This window comes from Nycticebus coucang, chromosome 9 (assembly GCF_027406575.1).
Source record: "Nycticebus coucang isolate mNycCou1 chromosome 9, mNycCou1.pri, whole genome shotgun sequence".
In the NCBI taxonomy this organism is placed as follows: Eukaryota; Metazoa; Chordata; class Mammalia; order Primates; family Lorisidae; genus Nycticebus; species Nycticebus coucang.
The window spans coordinates 10797394-10816338 of record NC_069788.1 but is presented as its reverse complement, the minus strand read 5'-3'; the positions used below and the strand labels follow the sequence as shown (position 1 = coordinate 10816338).

The window sequence follows — 18945 nt, the reverse complement described above, 5'->3', positions numbered from 1 at the left end:
CACAAGAGTTTTTAATTTTGATGACGTTCAGTTGACCTACTTTTTTTTTTTTTTTTTTTTGGTTACATGTGCTTTTGGTGTCATATTTAAGAAACCACTACCTAGTCCAAAGTCACAAAGACTTATACCAGCGGTTCTCAACCTTTGGGTCGCGACCCCTTCGGACTTTATTAAAGGGTTGCGGCATTAGGAAGGTTGAGAACCACTGACTTACCCCTTCTGAGGGTTTTATAGTTTAACTCTTTCTTATATTTAGGAGTTTTGATTGATTTTTTATTTTGAAAACAAAAAACCCCCCCCACATTTTCCTTACAAACTGTACCTTTTTTAGGCTTTTTCCTTAATCTATCTGAAGATAAGATTCATCTAAAGTCCATCAATTTAAGATAACGGGAACAGACTTAAGTCTGACAAGTTCAGAGGCAGTTTCAGGTGAGCCCCATCTTACGTGGCTTTGCAGCTGCACGTCCTCAAAGCCTGCAGAATGCTGTAGCCACTGTGCGCACAAACCTTGTCCCTCCAGCCTCCCTTCTCAGTTGCCAGCACAGCCCACACCATCCCTTTTAGGAGGGAATGCTGGGACCATCTGATTTGTCATCTGACGTCCCGGCATAGTACTAGGTTCTAGTAAAACCTTTATGATTAGAGGGAAGAGCAGAGGAAAGACGCCTTGAATCAAAAGGGAGCACACACTGAGAAAAGAAGAGACACCTGCAGAGGCCAAAGGGCCACTTCTCCAGAATTCAGTACAGCAGAGAAAGTGGAAGATGAAAAAGAAAACAGAACCTGAATTTCATGCAAACGAAGACAAACTCTGTGTGCGGTTTGAAAATCACACATACTGTACGTAAGAAGTAAACAATTGTTTTTCTTACCTCTTGAACATCAAACCTTAGGATCTCCTTCATATAAGTCGGCAGTAACGTCAATAAAGTATAGTAAGTCCAGTTGTAAGAAAAATGTGCGACTACAATAGCCCAAAGTGGCAGTGACTTGAAAATGGGAACCCACGGCACTGACTTCTGTGAAGAAAGCTGAAGAAAACAGGCAGGGTTAGGCCGAGCCACAGCTGTATTATCCGCACCGCACCTGCTAAAACTCACTCTAGAACTCATATGGAGTCTCAGTCTTACCAGCAAACTTCAGATTTTTAAAATGACTCCTTTGAAATATTAGGTAGCAAAATACAGGATCGATGTTTAATTGTTGGATCTGATCAAACATACATGAACTAGATGGTCCATGATTCAGATTAGAAGAAAAAATGCAAATGTAATCTTAGAGTTCTAATGTCATCTCTGAACACTCCTGTGAGTGTCAGAGTCCTCTGCAGCATTATTTTCTCTATTTATGGAATAGAGAATAGTGTCAGAATCAAGAGGTTGACATAATGGGAAGGAAAGAGGCTGGAAGGCCCAACTGGAGTTCCTATTACATCATCCCATTCAATATTTTAGTTTTATTGAATATAATTCAATTAAAATGATTTATAGGAACTGTGCAGTAGATGGGTTTTGTAAAGTGGCCATGTGGGATACTGGTCTTCAAAGTGGGGCGTAAGCAGCCTGCTGGTAGGCAAGATAATCCCCTGAGGTAGGGGGAGACACATTAGACACATTAGAATTTTTGTTTATACTCATTTTTCTTCCATCAAAAGGAATTAAACTCTAGTAATACATATTTACACATTTTTGAGACAGAGTATACTCCGTTACCCCAGATGGAGTGCTGTGGCGTCAGCCTACCTCACAGCAACATCCAACTCCTGGGCTGAAGTGATCTTTCTGCCTCAACCTCCTGAGGAGCTGGGACTCTCATGTCCACCACAATTCTCAGCTGATTTTTCTATTATTAGCCACGCTGTTGCTCTAGCCTCAAATTCCTGAGCGCAAAGGATCCTTCCTCCTCATACTCCCAGAGTACTAAGATTACAGGTATGAGCCACTGTCGCCTGCCTCAACACTATTAATATTTAATGAATAGGTTATTTTGGGAGCATGTCAGATAATTATAAATTATGTGATTTTCCCAATTTGGAGGGGTTAAAAATGGCATCCTTGCTGTTTCTCCTCGCCTTGCAGTTTACACTTGCCTTTTTATTTTTTATTTTATTTTTTGTACTTTATTTTTTTTTTTTTAATTTTTTTTTATTAAATCATAACTGTATACAATGATATGATTATGGGGCATCATACACTCACTTCATAAACCATTTGACACATTTTTATCACAGTGGTTAACATAGCCTTTCCGGCGTTATCTCAGTTACTGTGCCAAAACATTTACATTCTACATTTACCAAGTTTCGCAAATACCCCTATAATATGCACCACAGGTGTGATCCCACCGATTCCCCTCCCTCTACCCACCCCCCCCCTTTCCCACTTCCCCCTATTGTTAAGTTGTAGCTGGGTTATAGCTTTCATGTGAGAGTCCCAAATTAGTTTCATAGTAGGGCTGTGTACATTGGGTATTTTTTCTTCCATTCTTGGGATACTTTACTAAGAAGAATATGTTCCAGCTCCATCCATGTAAACATGAAAGAGGTAAAGTCTCCATCTTTCTTTAAGGCTGCATAGTATTCCATGGTATACATATACCACAATTTATTAATCCATTCGTGGATCGATGGACACTTGGGCTTTTTCCATGACTTAGCTATTATGAATTGGGCTGCAATAAACATTCTGGTACAAATATCTTTGTTATGTTGTGATTTTTGGTCTTCTGGGTATATGCCCAGCAGGGCAATTGAAGCAGCTTCAAAAATACACTACTGGGACTTGATCAAACTAAAAAGCTTCTGCACAGCTAAGAACACAGTAAGCAGAGCAAGCAGACAGCCCTCAGAATGGGAGAAGATATTTGCAGGGTATAACTCTGACAAAGGTTTAATAACCAGAATCCACAGAGAACTCAAACGCATCAGCAAGAAAAAAACAAGGGATCCCATCGCAGGCTGGGCAAGGGATTTGAAGAGAAACTTCTCTGAAGAAGACAGGCGCAAGGCCTTCAGACATATGAAAAAATGCTCATCATCTTTAATCATCAGAGAAATGCAAATCAAAACTACTTTGAGATATCATCTAACTCCAATGAGACTAGCCTATATCACAAAATCTCAAGACCAGAGATGCTGGCGTGGATGCGGAGAAAAGGGAACACTTCTGCACTGCTGGTGGGAATGCAAATTAATACATTCCTTTTGGAAAGATATATGGAGAACACTCAGAGATCTAAAAATAGATCTGCCATACACTTGCCTTTTTAAGTGGATTCATGGATTTTATTTGCCAGTCTTAATTAAAACAAACCTAACAAAATTAACAGCGTCTTTAAAAGATTCCTGCAGAGCAATAGTCAATAAAAGAGAATGCTGATAATATAAGCACATGAACCCTGCGGGGCTGGGACCGCACTGCCCCTCAGGAGCCTTCTTTGAGCTGCCTTCATAAACAAAGTAAGGGCAGATGGTCAGATACGACCTATTCAAACACCTGCCCTGTTCTCAGTAAACACCTGCCCTGTTAGGACTTATGTATATATTGACTTCAGTTACTCATCCTTTAAAAGGTCTATTGTACAGTAGTACATGGAGATAGCCTGTGAATAAATACACACATGTTCAGGTCGTGGTCCCCCACCCCCCACCTGTTAACTGACAGGTTGCGTGATCAAGAAAGCTGGGACAGCTGGTCTGGAGCATCAGCTCTGACATTTCCTGTATACTGAGGCTCTGCGGTTTTTCTCAAACACAGGAGCAATCTATGCTTCTGTCTCAAGGGTTCACTCTTATTTCAAAACTAGGAAGAACCAGCATACTGATCTTCTCTGGGTCTTTCTCGTGGGAACTTCACACTGGACATCTTGGTAGATACGCTCTTGTGCTTCCCAATAGGATCACAGATGAAGGGGACATGGGGAAGGAGAGGAGCGTGTTTCCCAATAGGATCACAGATGAAGGGGACGTGGGGGAGGAGAGGAGCGTGTTTCCCAACAGGATCACAGATGAAGGGGACGTGGGGAAGGAGAGGAGCGAGGACGTCACTTCTTCTTAGCAGTGGTTCCCTGCGACACCTCCAAGTCACCTTTGGCACTTTAAAAGTATAGAAGCCTGTGTTCTACCTAAGACTTACTGAATAAACAGAATAAAACCAAGAAAAATAAAAAGCAAAAAAACCCCTGAATGTAGGGCCAAAACATCTAAAATTTACAAGGCTTCACAGGCGATTCTATAGAGAAATGGTTCCCAAACTTTGCTACATATAAGATTCATCCAGGGACCTTTAAAATCAAGGTCACATCTCAGACCAATTAAATATGTTGAGCATGGGTCAGAGGTGTGCATTTCTATTTTTTTTTTTAATGGAGGTAATATCTTCAAACATTCCTATTTTTTAAAAATCCCAGAGTGATTTCAATTTATAGCAAGTTTGGGACCCACTGCTATAGAGATTAGATTAAAAGCCTGGAGTCTAGGATGAGGAAAATGTGGTGTATGTACACAGTGGATACTGTTTAGCTGTGAAAAAAAGAATGAAATCAAGTCTTTTGCAGCAACATGGATGGACCTGGAGGCCTTTTTTTTTTTGAGACAGAGTCTCACTCTGTGGCCTAGGCTGGAGTACTGTGGCATCATAGCTCACAGCAACCTCAAATTTCTGGGTTCAAGTGATCCTCCTGCCTCCGCCTCCTGAGTAGCTGGGACTCCAGACACCTGTCACAATGCCTGGCTAATTTTTATATTTTTAGTAGAGATGCTAGGATTACAGGTGTGAGCCACCATGCCTGGCCTCTTGCTATTATTTCTAAAATATTACTATCATAGATAACTTGTTAATCAAGCAGTGTGAACACATACTCTCTAGGCCTTCAACATACCTCGCTGTTGGAAAAAAGAAAGCAAGGAAAGAAGAAAAATCTATTCTTTCTAAATGCCACAGGTGATTAAAAAAAAAATACACACGGTCAACAAATTTTAATATTGCTCAGATCATTTGCCCAGCTAACATTTTGAAATTGAATTATCTTCAGATATTTGAATGATAGTAGAATTTGTGAAGAAAAAAAAATTAATGAGATCTGAAATCTTTTTTTTTTCTTTTTTTTGAGACACAGTCTTACTTTGTCACCCCAGGTAGAGTGCCCTGGCGTCATAGCAACCTCTAACTCTTGGGCTCAAGCGATTCTCTTGCCTCAGCCTCCCATGTAGCTTGGACTACAGATGCCTGCCACAAAGTCTGGCTATTTTTAGAGATGGTGTCTTGCTCTAGCTCAGGCTGGTATCAAACTTGTGAGCTTTCAGGTGATTCACCCACCTCAGTCTCTCAAAGTGCTGGGATTACAGGGCATGAGCCACTGTGCCTGGCCAAGATCTGAAATCTTGTAATAACAGTTTAACCAGGTTTTTTCCCATACAAGTTAAGATAGAAAAGGACAAATTACAAGAATGTTTTTGTCATATCAAAAAGATTATCTGTACTTCCATGTTTACTGCAGTCCTATTCACAACAGCCAAGATATGGAATCGATCTAAATGTCCATTAGTGGATGAATGCGTAAACAAACTGTGGTACATACACAATGGAATATTATACAGCCACCAAGAATGAGCTCCTGCCCTTTGCAACAACATGGATGGAAGTGGAGAATGTTGTATTAAGTAAGCCAAGCACAGAAAGATAAACCTCAAATGTTCTTACTCATATTTGACAGATAAATATTAAAAACAGTTGTTCTCATGGAGACAGAGGTAGAATGATGGTTATCAGAGGCTGGAAAGGGGAGTGGAGGATAAAGTAAAGATGGTTAATAGATGTAAAAAACATAGAATGAACAATATTTGGTAGCACAACAAAGGGAATGTAATCAACAATAAGTTAGGGTATACATTAAAATATCTGAAAAACTGGAACTGGAATTTTCCTAACACACAAAAAATGTCAAATCCCTGAGGCGATGGATACCTCAATGACTTTGATTTGATTAATTCATGTTCTATGCCTGTGTAGTCTCAGAACATCACATGTATCCTATAAACATGTACAACTGTTACGTACCCATAAGAATTAAGAATTTTTTGTTGTCAAACATGTGAAATCTAGAATACAGGGTGGGTGAGGGCATTCAACAAATAGTTTGAGTAGCTTCTAATATGCCACTGTTCACGTATCAAATGCAAATAACAGCAAATTGATTTAGGAAAGTTGTAAGCAGTAAATGTTCTTAATTTATGGTAACTAAATATTCATACGAAGTTCTCCATTTTATGCAAAATTATATACTCTTCCTAAAAGGTATAAAAGAGAAACAAAACAGTTATGAAACATATTATCCTCAAAAATTAAGAAAAGAACAAAAATAATACCAGGTAGATAGGAAAGAATAACTTCAATGGGTGAAGCAATAATGTCTTTTCACAGGTCGCGAAAAAGAGCTCTTCCAAACAGCAGTGATTGGTCAGGCGGAGTAAGATGGTAGACAGGAAGCATGTTTAGCTCCGCTCTCCTGGAACAGCAGGTGAGAGTGAGTGGGCGAGATCATTCCCAGCGTGGAATGTTGGTGTGGAGAGGCAGTTTAGGGTTTGCAGCGAGGTGGCAGATTGCTGGACTTGGAGTGTAATCCAGAGCTGTGGAGACTACCAGGAAAGGTTCTGCCCCACTGGGCTGCAGCGGCTGTGGGCAGCCCCGGCAGCAACCAGCCCCACCAGGGAGGATTGCAGTTCCCAGTTTGTGGGGAAACTAGGTAATGTGCGGAAAGATTGGTGAAGTGTGGACTCCAGAGTGGAATTAGGTGGCCAGAGTGGGGTGCCGTCTGGTGCAGCACCACCATGGTTGGGCGGCAGGAGAGACACTCAGATGAGAAAGATCCCGGAGAGGAAGAGGCCATTGTTCTGGAATTCGGGAGATGGCAGTTGCTGAAGGTGCCTTTCCCCGTGGGCCAGGCACAGTGATTTGAGTCTCATCACAGACAGTTGTCCTACACTCAGAACTGGCCCATGATATCCCGCACTTCATGGGAACTGGTGCAGGGAGAATTTGAGAAGCCTGTCTGTGAAAATTTTTTGAGATGGGTGGAATCAGCAGTTGGGCAGGGTCTAGGCGCCAAGTGGGTAATCAGGTAACACCAAGTACAATTTAAGCTGGGAGACAGGTATTCCCCTGGGAGGCACTCACGGCGCCACCTGGTGTCCAGAAAGTATAGTGCAACATAAATATATTCCTACTAAAGTTGATCCCTACAGCATATATATAGTCATATGTTTATATATATATATATAAATAATTTTGTTGCCTTTTTTTCTCTCTTCACTTGTTCTTTTTTCCTTTTTTCTTTCTTGTAGGAGTTATTGTTAATTTTTTTCTTTTTTTAGACAGAGTCTCACTATGTTGCCCTCGGTGGAGTGATGTGGCATCGCAGCTCATGGCAACCTCTCTTTTGGACTGAGCAGTTCTCTTACCTCAGCCTCCCAGGTGGCTGGGGCTGCAGGCGCCTGCCACAGTACCCTGCTGTTTTTTGGCTGTGGTTGTCACTGTTGTTTGGAGGGCCCTGGGCCGGGCTGCCAGCTCTGGTTGTGTGGCTGGTGCCCTGGCCACTGGGCTATGGACGCTGAGGCCTCCCCTTCCTCTTATAGTTGCTGAGATTGCTTACATCGGGCTATTCAACTTTTTTTCTGTTTTTGTTTTTGATTGTTTGTGTGTCTGTTTGTATGTTTGTGTGCCAGATTGTTTTTTTTGTTTGTTTGTTAATTTTGTTTCAATGTGCCTTCTGTTCTGCTAAAACCTTGGGTTGGCTATTTTCCCTAACTCTAATTTTTACATTCAACAAGAGCCAAGGGGAGGGGGGGGATGATAGTCAACTGAAGCCAGCTTTCAACAGAAGCTCCCTTCCAGAGGGAGAGATAACTGCCAGAAAGAACCCAACAAAGCTGAAGGGCGGGAGCCGAGCTGAGAGAAGAGATTGACGATTGCACATCTTTTCTGCTGAGGCAAGCTGCAACTTCAAGGAAACAAATTTCAGGTACAGAACCCACCCCAAAGAGGACGTGTGTCCATCCCCCGCCCCAACAGAGTAGCTTGCTTGCTTGCTGTGAGATCTCTATTGCAGCGAACTGGGGTCCTCTTCTCTCACGCCATAGGAACGAGTTGTTGGAAGCTGGGACTCCTTCTCCAGAGAGTCCCTGCTGTGAGCCTGGGCATTCCCTTGTCTGGCATGAAGGTTGAACAAATATTTTTCCCGCCACTTTGAACTCCCAGTCCACCCTTCTCCCTGGCCTAGAGGTCTAGAAGCCCAATCCCTGCAGAGACCAGAACGTTCGCGGTTCTTTGTTAAGACTGGGCATTGCATGGTCTGCAGTAGCGCAGCTACACTGTACCTGTGAATCCAGTAACAGTGCAGAAAGATATGGGGGGAAGGTGGCTGGCTTGGCTCTGAGAAAGAGCAACTCAGCAGTGGGTGGACGCTTGGGTCACCGTACCATGGATGGAGGCTTGGGACCCGCTGAGGTGTGGGAACCTGTGTAGAGACACCTCCCACCTAGCAGCAGCATTAATAGAGTGATCCCACTGGGGTCAAATTTTGGAGAGACACCTCCCCAATTCTGTGGACTGCCAGAGGGAGCTAGATCTTGCACTATAGGGATACCAGAGGAGCAGAGTGGCTGGGACAGAGGCACCGTCTCTGAGGGCGAAAACGTTTGCTGCTTTGTTAACCTCTGGTTTGGAACGAGCTCAGGTGGAACACTCCCCAATTTCCACTGAGCACCCGAGGTAATCAGACTTCAACTCCCCCAGTCGGCTGGTGGCAGAGTGTGATCGTTTGGCCAATGAGGCACTGACTTCTTTCTGACTCTGGCAGCCCAAATCCCTGGTGCATTTGCTCATTGGAGGGAATTGGGCCACAGCCCCATGGGGCTACCAATGCCTGGGTGTGATGGAGGTGCAAGGTGGGGAAGGAGTTACTAACTCCCCTGGACTATTTTGCTGGGTGGGCCTTTCTGACTCCACAAAGCACCAGAGTGAGTTACACTTGAGCTGCCAGTGGACCCCCACTGCATAGATGCCGAAGACCTTATGAACTCTCCCACCTGACTGGTGTTTGTGTTGACTGGGACAGTTGGTTTGGAACTCTTGTCCAGGGCCCATCACCCAGGGACCCACCAAGGTTGTACCCTGGTTGTGTTGTTGTGGGAGTGTGGGATTCTCCCCTTCCAGTTGTTGCCTATGGTGGGGGTAGGGTGTCTTAGTTGCTTATGTATCTTCACAGCTGATATTTCAGGCCAAAGCCACTTATTCACTAGGATTGGACAGAGACTAGCTGAATACAGGTCAGAGCCATCTAGCCCCACCACACCAAGCAGATCCCCAGAGTTTCAGGCTGTAGTACTAAATGGGACCTTTGTAAAGCTCTAAGGGAAAAGCCGCAATCACCCAGTTCTTTGGTAAAGGGCTGGTTAATTACAATTCCAGGATCCCTCAATTCAATTTCACCTTGCCAGCTTCTCTAGCCAGTGAAAAATAATCATGAGGCAGAATCAGTGGAAAATCTCAGGCAACATTAATAATCATTAGATCACTCCCCCAAGGAATGACAAAGGAGACACAACAGAAGATCCCGTTCATAAACAAATGGTTGAGATGTCAGAAATCGAATTCAGAATTTGGATTGCAAATAAGATTAACAGAATGGAGGTAAAGATGGAATTACAAATTCAAGGAGCAATTCAAAAGTTGTCTCAAGAATTCAATGAATTCAAAGACAAATTCACCAAAGATTTTTGACACAGTGAGGTAAGAACTTGCAGCCCTCAAAGATCTGAGAAATACAGTAGAATCCCTCAGTAACAGAATGGAGCAGGCAGAAGAAAGGATCTCTGACACTGAAGACAAAGTTTTTGAATGCTCCCAAATGCTCAAAGAGGAAGAGAAGTGGAGAGCAAGAACAGACCATTCCCTGAGATAATTGTGGGACCACTCCAAAAGAGCAACCATTCACCTCATAGGAATCCCTGGAGGAGAAGAGGATGGTCTGAAAGGCACAGACACTCTACTCCAAGAGATAATTGAGGAGAACTTCCCAAGCATGGCAAGAGATATTAAAATTCAGATAGCAGACCATTTCAGAACCCCAGCATGACTCAACCCAAATAAAGCATCCTCTAGACACATTGTAATTAACTTTGCCAAAGTTAATATGAAGGAGAAAATCCTGCACGCAGCTAGACATAAGAAAATCATAACCTACAAGGGGAAGAATACTAGAATGACTATAGATTTCTCTGCTGAAACTTTTAAAGCCAGAAAAGGATGGTTATTGACTTTCAATTTCCTAAAACAACAACTTTCAGCCCAGGATCCTGTATCTAGCTAAATTGAGCTTCATTTATGATGGAGAAGTTAAATACTTTAATGACATACACATGTTGAAGAAATTTGCCATAACCAAACCAGCTCTTCAGGATATCCTCAGACCCATCCACCATAATGACCAGCACAATGCTCTACCACCAAAGTAAACTCACTCTGAAATTCTTGACCAAAACCCAATTTTCACAGTGGTGAAAAGATTCAAAATGTCCACTGGACTTTCAAAAATCTTCGCTCCCAACATATTACCAGGCTTATCAATCTTCTCAATTATTGTGAATGGTTTAAACCGTCCTCTTAAGAGGCACAGGTTGGCTGACTGGATACAAAAACTCAGGCCAGATATCTGCTGCATACAAGAATCTCATCTTACCTTAAAGGATAAATATAGACACACGGTGAAAGGATGGACATCTGTAATCCAGGCAAATGGAAATCAGAAAAAAGCAGGGGTGGCAATTTTATTTGCAGATACACTAGGCTTTAAACCAACAAAAGTAAGGAAAGACAAGGATGGTCACTTTATATTTGTTAAGGGAAACACTCAACATGACGAGATGTCAATTATTAACATTTATGCACCCAACCAGAATGCTCCTCAATTTATAAGGGAGACCCTAACAGACATGAGCAATTTAGTATCTTCCAGCACCATAACAGCTAGAGATTTTAACACCCCTTTGGAAGTGTTGGGTAGATCCTCCAATAAGAAACTAGGCAAAGAAATTTTGGACTTAAACTTCACCATACAACAATTGAATTTAACAGATATCTACAGAACATTTCATCCTAACAAAACTGAATACACATTCTTCTCATCAGCCCATGGAACATTCTCCAAAATTGATCACATCTTAGGTCACAAGTCTAACATCAGCAAATTTAAAAGTACAGAAATTATTCCTTGTATTTTCTCAGATCATCATGCAATAAAAGTTGAACTCAGCAATAACAGGTATCTGCATACTCATACAAAGACATAGAAACTAAATAACCTTATGCTGAATGATAGCTGGGTCATAGATGAGATTAAGAAGGAAACTGCCAAATTTTTGGAACACAACAATAATGAAGACCCGACTTATCAGAACCTGTGGGATATTGCAAAGGCAGTCCTAAGAGGGAAATTTATAGCATTGCAAGCCTTCCTCAAGAGAATGGAAAGAGAGGAAGTCAATAACTTAATGGGACATCTTAAGCAACTGGAAAAGGAAGAACATTCCAACCCCAAACCCAGCAGAAGAAAGGAAATAACTAAAAGTTGGTTTTTTGAAAAGTTCAACAAAATTGATAAACCTTTGGCCAACCTAACCAAAAATAGAAAATTAAAGTCCCTAATAGCATCAATCAGAAATGACAAAGGCGAAATAACAACAGACACCTCAGAAATTCAAACAATCCTTAATTAATACACAAAAACTTTATTCTCAGAAATATAAAATATAAAAATCTGAAAGAAATTGACCAATACTTGGAAGCCCGCCAACTTCCTAGACTTAATCAGAAAGCACTGAAAATGCTGAATAGACCTATATCAAGTACTGAAATAGAATCAACTATACGAAATCTCCCCAAAAAGAAAAGTCTGGGACCAGATGGCTTCACATCAGAATTCTACCAAACCTTTAAAGAGGAACTAGTACCTATATTATTTAACCTTTTGCAAAACATTCAAAAAGAAGGAATACTCCCCAACACATTCTATGAAGCAAATATCACCCTGATCCCCAAACCAGGAAAAGACCCAATAAGAAAAGAAAACTATAGACCAACATCTTTAATGAACATAGATGCAAAAATATTCAATAAGATCCTAGCAAACAGAATCCAGCAACACATCAAACGAATTATATACCATGACCAAGTGGGTTTTATCCCAGGGTCTCAAGGATAGTTCAATATACGTAAATGTATAAATATAATATATCACATAAACAAAATAAAAAACAAAGACTATATGATTCTCTCAATAGATGCAGAAAAAAACTTTTGACAACGTCCAGCATCCTTTCATGATCAGAACACTTAAGAAAATAGGTATAGAGGCCATCTACAGAAAACCCACAGCCAATATCATATTGAATGGAGTAGAATAGAAAACATTTCCACTCAGATCAGGAACCAGGCAGGGTTGCCCATTGTCTTCACTGCTCTTTAACATTGTAATGGAAGTCTTAGCCATCACAATCAGGCAAGAGAAGGCAATCGAGGATATCCAAATAGTATCAGAGGGGATCAAACTTTCACTCTTTGCAGATTATATTATGTTATATATGGAAAACCCCAAGGACTCAACTACAAAACTCTTAGAAGTGATCAAGGAATACAGTAGAGTCTCAGGATACAAAATCAATACTCACAAATCTGTAGCTTTTATATATACCAATAATAGTCAAGCCAAAAAAATAGTCAAGGACTCTATTTCCCTTTACAGTTGTGCCAAAGAAGATGAAGTATTTGGGAATTTACCTAACAAAGGACATGAAAGATCTCTATAAAGAGAATTATGAAACTCTGAGAAAAGAAATAGCTGAAGATATTAACAAATGGAAAAACATACCATGCTCATGGCTAAGAAGAACTATCATTGTTAAAATGTCCATATTACCCAAAGAAATTTACAAATTTAATGCAATCCCTGTCAAAACCACTTTGAGATATCGTCTAACTCCAGTAAGAGTGGCTCACATAATGAAATCCCAAAACTACAGATGTTGACATGGACGTGGAGAAAAGGGAACTCTTCTGCACCACTGGTGGGAGTGCAAGCTAACATGCCCCTTTTCGAAAGAAGTATGGAGAATACTCAGGGATCTAAAAGTAGACCTGCCATTTGACCCTGCAATTCCTCTACTAGGCATATGTCCAAAAGACCAAAAATCACTTTATAACAAAGATATATGCACCAGATTGTTCATTGCAGCTCAATTCATAATAGCCAAGTCATAGAAGAAGCCCAAGTGCCCATCAACCCATGAATGGATTAATAAATTGTGGTATATGTATACCATGGAATACTATGCAGCCTTAAAAAAAGATAGAGACTTTGCCTCTTTTACATTTGCATGGATGGAGCTGGAACATATCCTACTTAGTAAAGTATCTCAAGAATGGAAGAAAAAATATCCCATGTACTCAGTACTATTATGAAACCAATTTACAATCACTCACACTTTCTTTTTTTTTTCACTCACACTTTCATATGAAGAATAGATCACAACTATGGTCCAGGATGAAGGAGGCGGGGGGATGGGAGAGGAGGGGGGAAGTCAGGGTACATGTTGGATCTATTAGTATAGAGTATAAATGTCTTAACACAATAATTAAGTAAACAAGATGAGGTATATATTAACCAGTGTGATGTAAGCGTTTCTAATTCTATATGAAATCAGCACATTGTACCCCATAAATGCATTAATGTACACATGATCTATGTGTTTATGATGTAATAAAAAAAATAGGTATGTAGCAGCAAAGAAACAAAATGCTTTGCTTAAAAAACAAAACAAAACAACAAAAACAAACAAATGGTGGTGGTTGAGGCTCCGGAAGCACTCACTAGCCTGGGTCTATCCAGGAGCTAGTGATGCCGTGACCTTCTGATTGTCACTGCAGGATGCCCTGCAGGTTTTATTCCTCTTTTGCAGTATTTTTTCTTAAAATATTTTATTAATACATAATAGATGTACATAGTTTCAGGGTACCTATGATTTAATATTAATATACTCCTATAATTTTGTAAACATGAAATCAGTGTACTTGGGATATCTATCACCTTAGATATTTGTCTTCTTTGTGCTAGAAAACATTTAAATTATTCTCTTCTAGCTATTTTGCAATGTGTAATAGATCACTGTAAAATGTAATCACTCTACTGAGGTGATTAATCACCTACTAATCTCACACCAGGTCTTATTTCTTTTATCAAAACGCATACTTGTACCCATTAATCAACCTCTCTGCATCTCCCCCCTCCCCACTATCCTTCCCCACCTCTCACAACCATCAATTGTAGTATCAGGTTTAGAACCATAGGTGCTATCAAAACTGTCCAATCTACGTTAAGAATGAAATCACATTTCTACCCATAAATATTGACTCTTTGCTGGATAGCCAGGATAGCCTTCTCACTGAGAATCCTTGTGCCAATAAATCTCACTTCCACACAAATCTGAAAGGCAAACTGGCTTCTGCCGCTTCACGGTTACAAACCCTCCACAGCACCCCAGTGCTGGAGGGGACAAAGCCTGAGCTCCCTGGTGAGACCAGGGGGACCTCCCTGATCTGGCCTCCTCCCGCCTCCTTCATCCCCTGCCGCTCAGTGCCTTGCCCTGTCAGCAACACTAAGAGGGCACATGGTGGAGGTCACCGTTCAGCCCTGAACCTGTCATGCCCTTGCACATTCCTCACTCCCCCAATTTGCCTGCTTAACTTTAACTTCCCTTTTGTGACTGTTTAGATACAGCTTCGCCGGTGAGAAGGAAGAAAAGCAGGCTTGGCTGCCATCAGCTGAGCCAGACTGGTTCCAGCAACCAGGCCATGGTATTCTCTTAAACGAGGCCACTCTATGAGCAATGTGGAGCAAGACAAAAACAAGACCACTCCCCAGTGCGTCTGAACACAGATGAAAACAAGAACGCTACACCCTACAAAAGGGGGCAGATGTCTTCCTCTCTCAGCTGATGAGTACTGCTGTGTCATTACTAATTACAACTTTTGCCTCACCTTCTAGATAAAAATTAAGACATTCAATCACAAAATTGCTACTGCTTTTTCTTTTTCTTTTTTTTTGAGACAGGGTCTTGTTCTGTTGCTCAGGCTGGTCTGGAACTCCTGGCCTGAAGCGATCCCCCTACCTTGGCCTTCCATAGTGCTGAGATCCACACCCCGCTGCTGCTGCTTTCTGAGAACACCAAATCCAGAGCAAGACACTGTTCTTTACCCCCTCGCCCAAGTCACCTAATGCCAGTCTGCACTGTGATAAAATCCTCTAACTTTGTCACTGAGGGGTCCTGTGGTTCCTCCCGGTGCGCTTGGCACCGCAGTGAGCCACGAGACCCAGCTCTGTTCCCTACAGGTGTGTGTGACGGGATATGTCCAGAAGGCAGCGATGCCGGAAAGCTTTGCTGCCCACCCCCGGCTGGTCGAGCACCTGCCTTCTGTGTTCTGTTCAGTTTTCCTCTCATTCATCTCTGAGTCCTCAGGAGCCGACAGAGAATCTAGGTCCCAGGAAGGTCTGGCAAGGTTGTTTAGAGAATGAGGGAGGCAGAGCAGGTGCTGTGCGTTTCTTGGGTGTAAGACTAACGACGGAGCTTCATGCGACACATCATTACTTCACCACCTTTTCAACTACAACCCCGTCTGCTTTAAGAACGCAGTCCGAGGCTCTATGGAACCTAATTGTCCTAATGCCTCTTGTATCTGAATGTTCCATTTTCTGAAGCATACAGAAAAATCACCTAAGTTTGAATGTGGGCAGATTGAGACACTTATCAAGATAGAGAAAACTTTTTAAAGAATAATAAAAAAATGGAAAAGTTGAATAACCTCATAAAATTAATGACAAAAATAAAGTATTGGAAAGAGGCAAGCTGTTGCTCCTCAATGCTGAGAATGTGTGAGAAAACGTACATTTTACAGGGCAAGATCTATTTACAATGTATTAAATTCTTGGGCGGTGCCTGTGGCTCAGTGAGTAGGGTGTCAGCCCCATATACTGAGGGTGGTGGGTTCAAACCCGGCCCTGGCCAAACTGCAACAAAAAAATAGCCAGCTACTCGGGAGGCTGAGGCAAGAGAATCACCTAAGCCCAAGAGCTAGAGGTTGTTGTGAGCTGTGATGCTATGGCGCTCTACCAAGGGCGACAAAGTGAGAGACTCTGTCTCTAAAAAAAAAAAAAGTATTAAATTCTTTTTATGTGTCTCTTAAGGGGAAAAAAAATGGATGATTCATTTAATTAACATCATATGGGACACCAAACTCTCATAGTAACCTTCTATTATGAGACAGAGTGTTGTTCTGTTACTCAGGCAGGAGTGCAGCGGCACAACCATAGCTCACTGCGGCTCGGAACTCCTGGGCTCACGGGATCTTTTCCGTACAGGTCCACGCCACAATACCCGGCTAATTTTTAAAATATTTTTTGTAGAGATGAGGTCTCATTGTGTTGTTCAGGCTGGTCTTGAACTGGTCTCAAGAAATCCTCCCCTGCTTCAGCCTCCTGAAGTGCTGGGATTATCAGGCATGAGCAGCTGTGCTGACCTCTCAAAGTAACTTTTAAAATAACATCGCTGATTTCTTCTGTTTCTAAGTTTTTGCCAGTCTTTGGCAAAGACCAACAGATGTCATATTTCTTAAAGTTCGGCTGCTTGTAAAGACTTTTGTAGCAAAATTAAAGAACTTAAAAAGAAATATTAAGTTTTAATCACAGCCTAGTAATACGATATATAGAAATTTGAAATGTAGACTGAGTGTAGGGGCCCTTACCTATAATCCCAGCGCACTCTAGGGGACTGGGACAGGAGGACTGCTTGAGGCCAGGAGTTCAAGACCAGCCTGGCCACTATAGCAAGACCTCGTCTCCACAAATATTAAAAAAAAAAAATCATGATAACTTAATGGGCAAGGACAATTTTCAATAAAATATTTCCTGTTTTCAAACTAATAAAGTGATATTGAAGCCAATAAGAAATGTGAAAACAAACCGCAGATGTTTTAATCTTTCCTAAAGTATTTATGCTCTTCTTTCATTCTACTTAAAAGGCAATTTTTTTTTTTTGCAGTTTTTGGCGGGGGCTGGGTTTGAACCTGCCACCTCCTGTATATGGGGCCGGCGCCCTATTCCTTGGAGCCACAGGCACCACCCAGAAGGCAAATATTTTGTTTCCTTGGCATGAAAATTTACTATTTTGAGTTACGACAGCTTTTTATGTCTGATTTGCTTTTGTGCTTAAGTGACACAAATCTAGTTTTAATAAGATATAATTTTTTTTCAAAATACCTACTCTGGAAGACCAAATAGGCTGCATCTTATTATTAAGTCATAGTAACTGTGTTGGCCTCCTTATTTAATCAAACTCATTTAAAACACAGATGCAGGGTGACTAACCCTTATCGGAAATGCTGGGAAGCTGAGTGTTTCAGGTTTCTGACTTTTCCCCCGATATTGGAATATATGTATTGATTATTGATTGGGAATCTCAAATCCAAAAATATGAAATCTGAAATGGTCCAATGAGCGTTTCCCCTGAGCATCATGGCAGCACTCAAAAAGTTTTGGATTTCAGAGCATTTCAGATGTTTGATTTTCAGATTTGAGATGCTCAAACTATATAAACACACTAGCTGGTTTTTCTAACAACAAACAGAATGTATGTATGAGATTCTGTGCATAAATAACATATTTCCTACTAATTAAGAAGAAAAAACAAATTTAGTACTCACTTGAAAATCATCATTCTAAAAGGTTTAAGAAGACTTTGAAAAGTAAGCTTTTGTAGTTTATAAAACTATACTTTCCATGGAAAATAGAAAACCTTGGCATTCCTCAGATAGTATTTCACACACGTATCTTACTTGCATATTCTACTTTGCCTGGGGCGTGTGCAGTAGAAACATCAATTTGAAAAACTGGTATCCTAATGATGGAGAAAATAGTGTCTGACATTGTTTTTTAAATGTTCCAAAGTCCATACCTGATTTTTTAATGATGAAGCAATGTATTCCTTTTCAGAATGGGAGATTCTCTTGTTTGACTCTGGTGTGTCGCTAACAAACCACACCCATAAAATAAACCAAAGTATTCCAAGTACACCTTCAAATAGAAAAATAATAGGTAAATAAAAGTAGAATATACCAACAGAATTTTTTATATGTTTTGAAAAAATTATGTAACTATATATTCAATGTAAAACTGGTTTTAGTCTATTAAGGTCTATCAGACAAATCTTTAAAATAAATTTCCACAATCTATATATTCCCACAGGTGTCTGTTTTGTTTTTTTGTTTCTATCACAGATATGATTCCTATATGATGTGTCTATATGGAAATCTAATTTATTAAAAATATGTATCATCTAGCCAGTAAAATTGAGACATTAAAAGTGTATATCATCTAGCCAGTAAAATTGAGAAATAAAATACCCTGGGACTAAATAAAAAGACAAAAAAGATTAAAACTATCAAGTCATAGCATCCTACCTTGCTTGAGAAGTAATATTTTCAAAATATGCATTTTGAATTTATACTAACCAAGACAGTAATTTTTCAAAGTAAATGTTCCATTTAAATCTAAGATACACAGTAGCTTTTATTGAGAAATAATATACAACTACCATCAAGTCACAACTCAGTAGGTCATTTTAACCTATCAACTTGAGAAACAGATTATGAGTAAGAAGAGTTGTAGAACTTTATGGCTTTGGAAATGATACTTTAACAGGTTGGAACGTGTGTGTGTGTGTGTATGTATTTTATTTATTTATTTTTTTAAGACAGTCTTATTCTGTCTTAAAGTGTAGAGTGTAGTAGCATCATCTCACTACAACCTCAAACTCTCGGACTCAAGTGATCCTCCTGCCTC

General features: G+C 40.7%; 1 protein-coding gene across 1 annotated transcript in view; it reads right to left on the bottom strand.

Moving 5' to 3' along the window:
- The window catches only part of LOC128593279 (sialin), a 71759-nt gene that overhangs the window by 33758 nt on the left and 19056 nt on the right, over nt 1-18945 (bottom strand). The window contains exons 6-7 of the mRNA XM_053601163.1: nt 18059-18177; nt 876-1034 (exon numbers count right to left, since the gene is read on the bottom strand). Of these exons, the coding sequence (XP_053457138.1) occupies nt 876-1034; nt 18059-18177 (278 nt within the window). The remainder of the gene's footprint in view (nt 1-875; nt 1035-18058; nt 18178-18945) is intronic.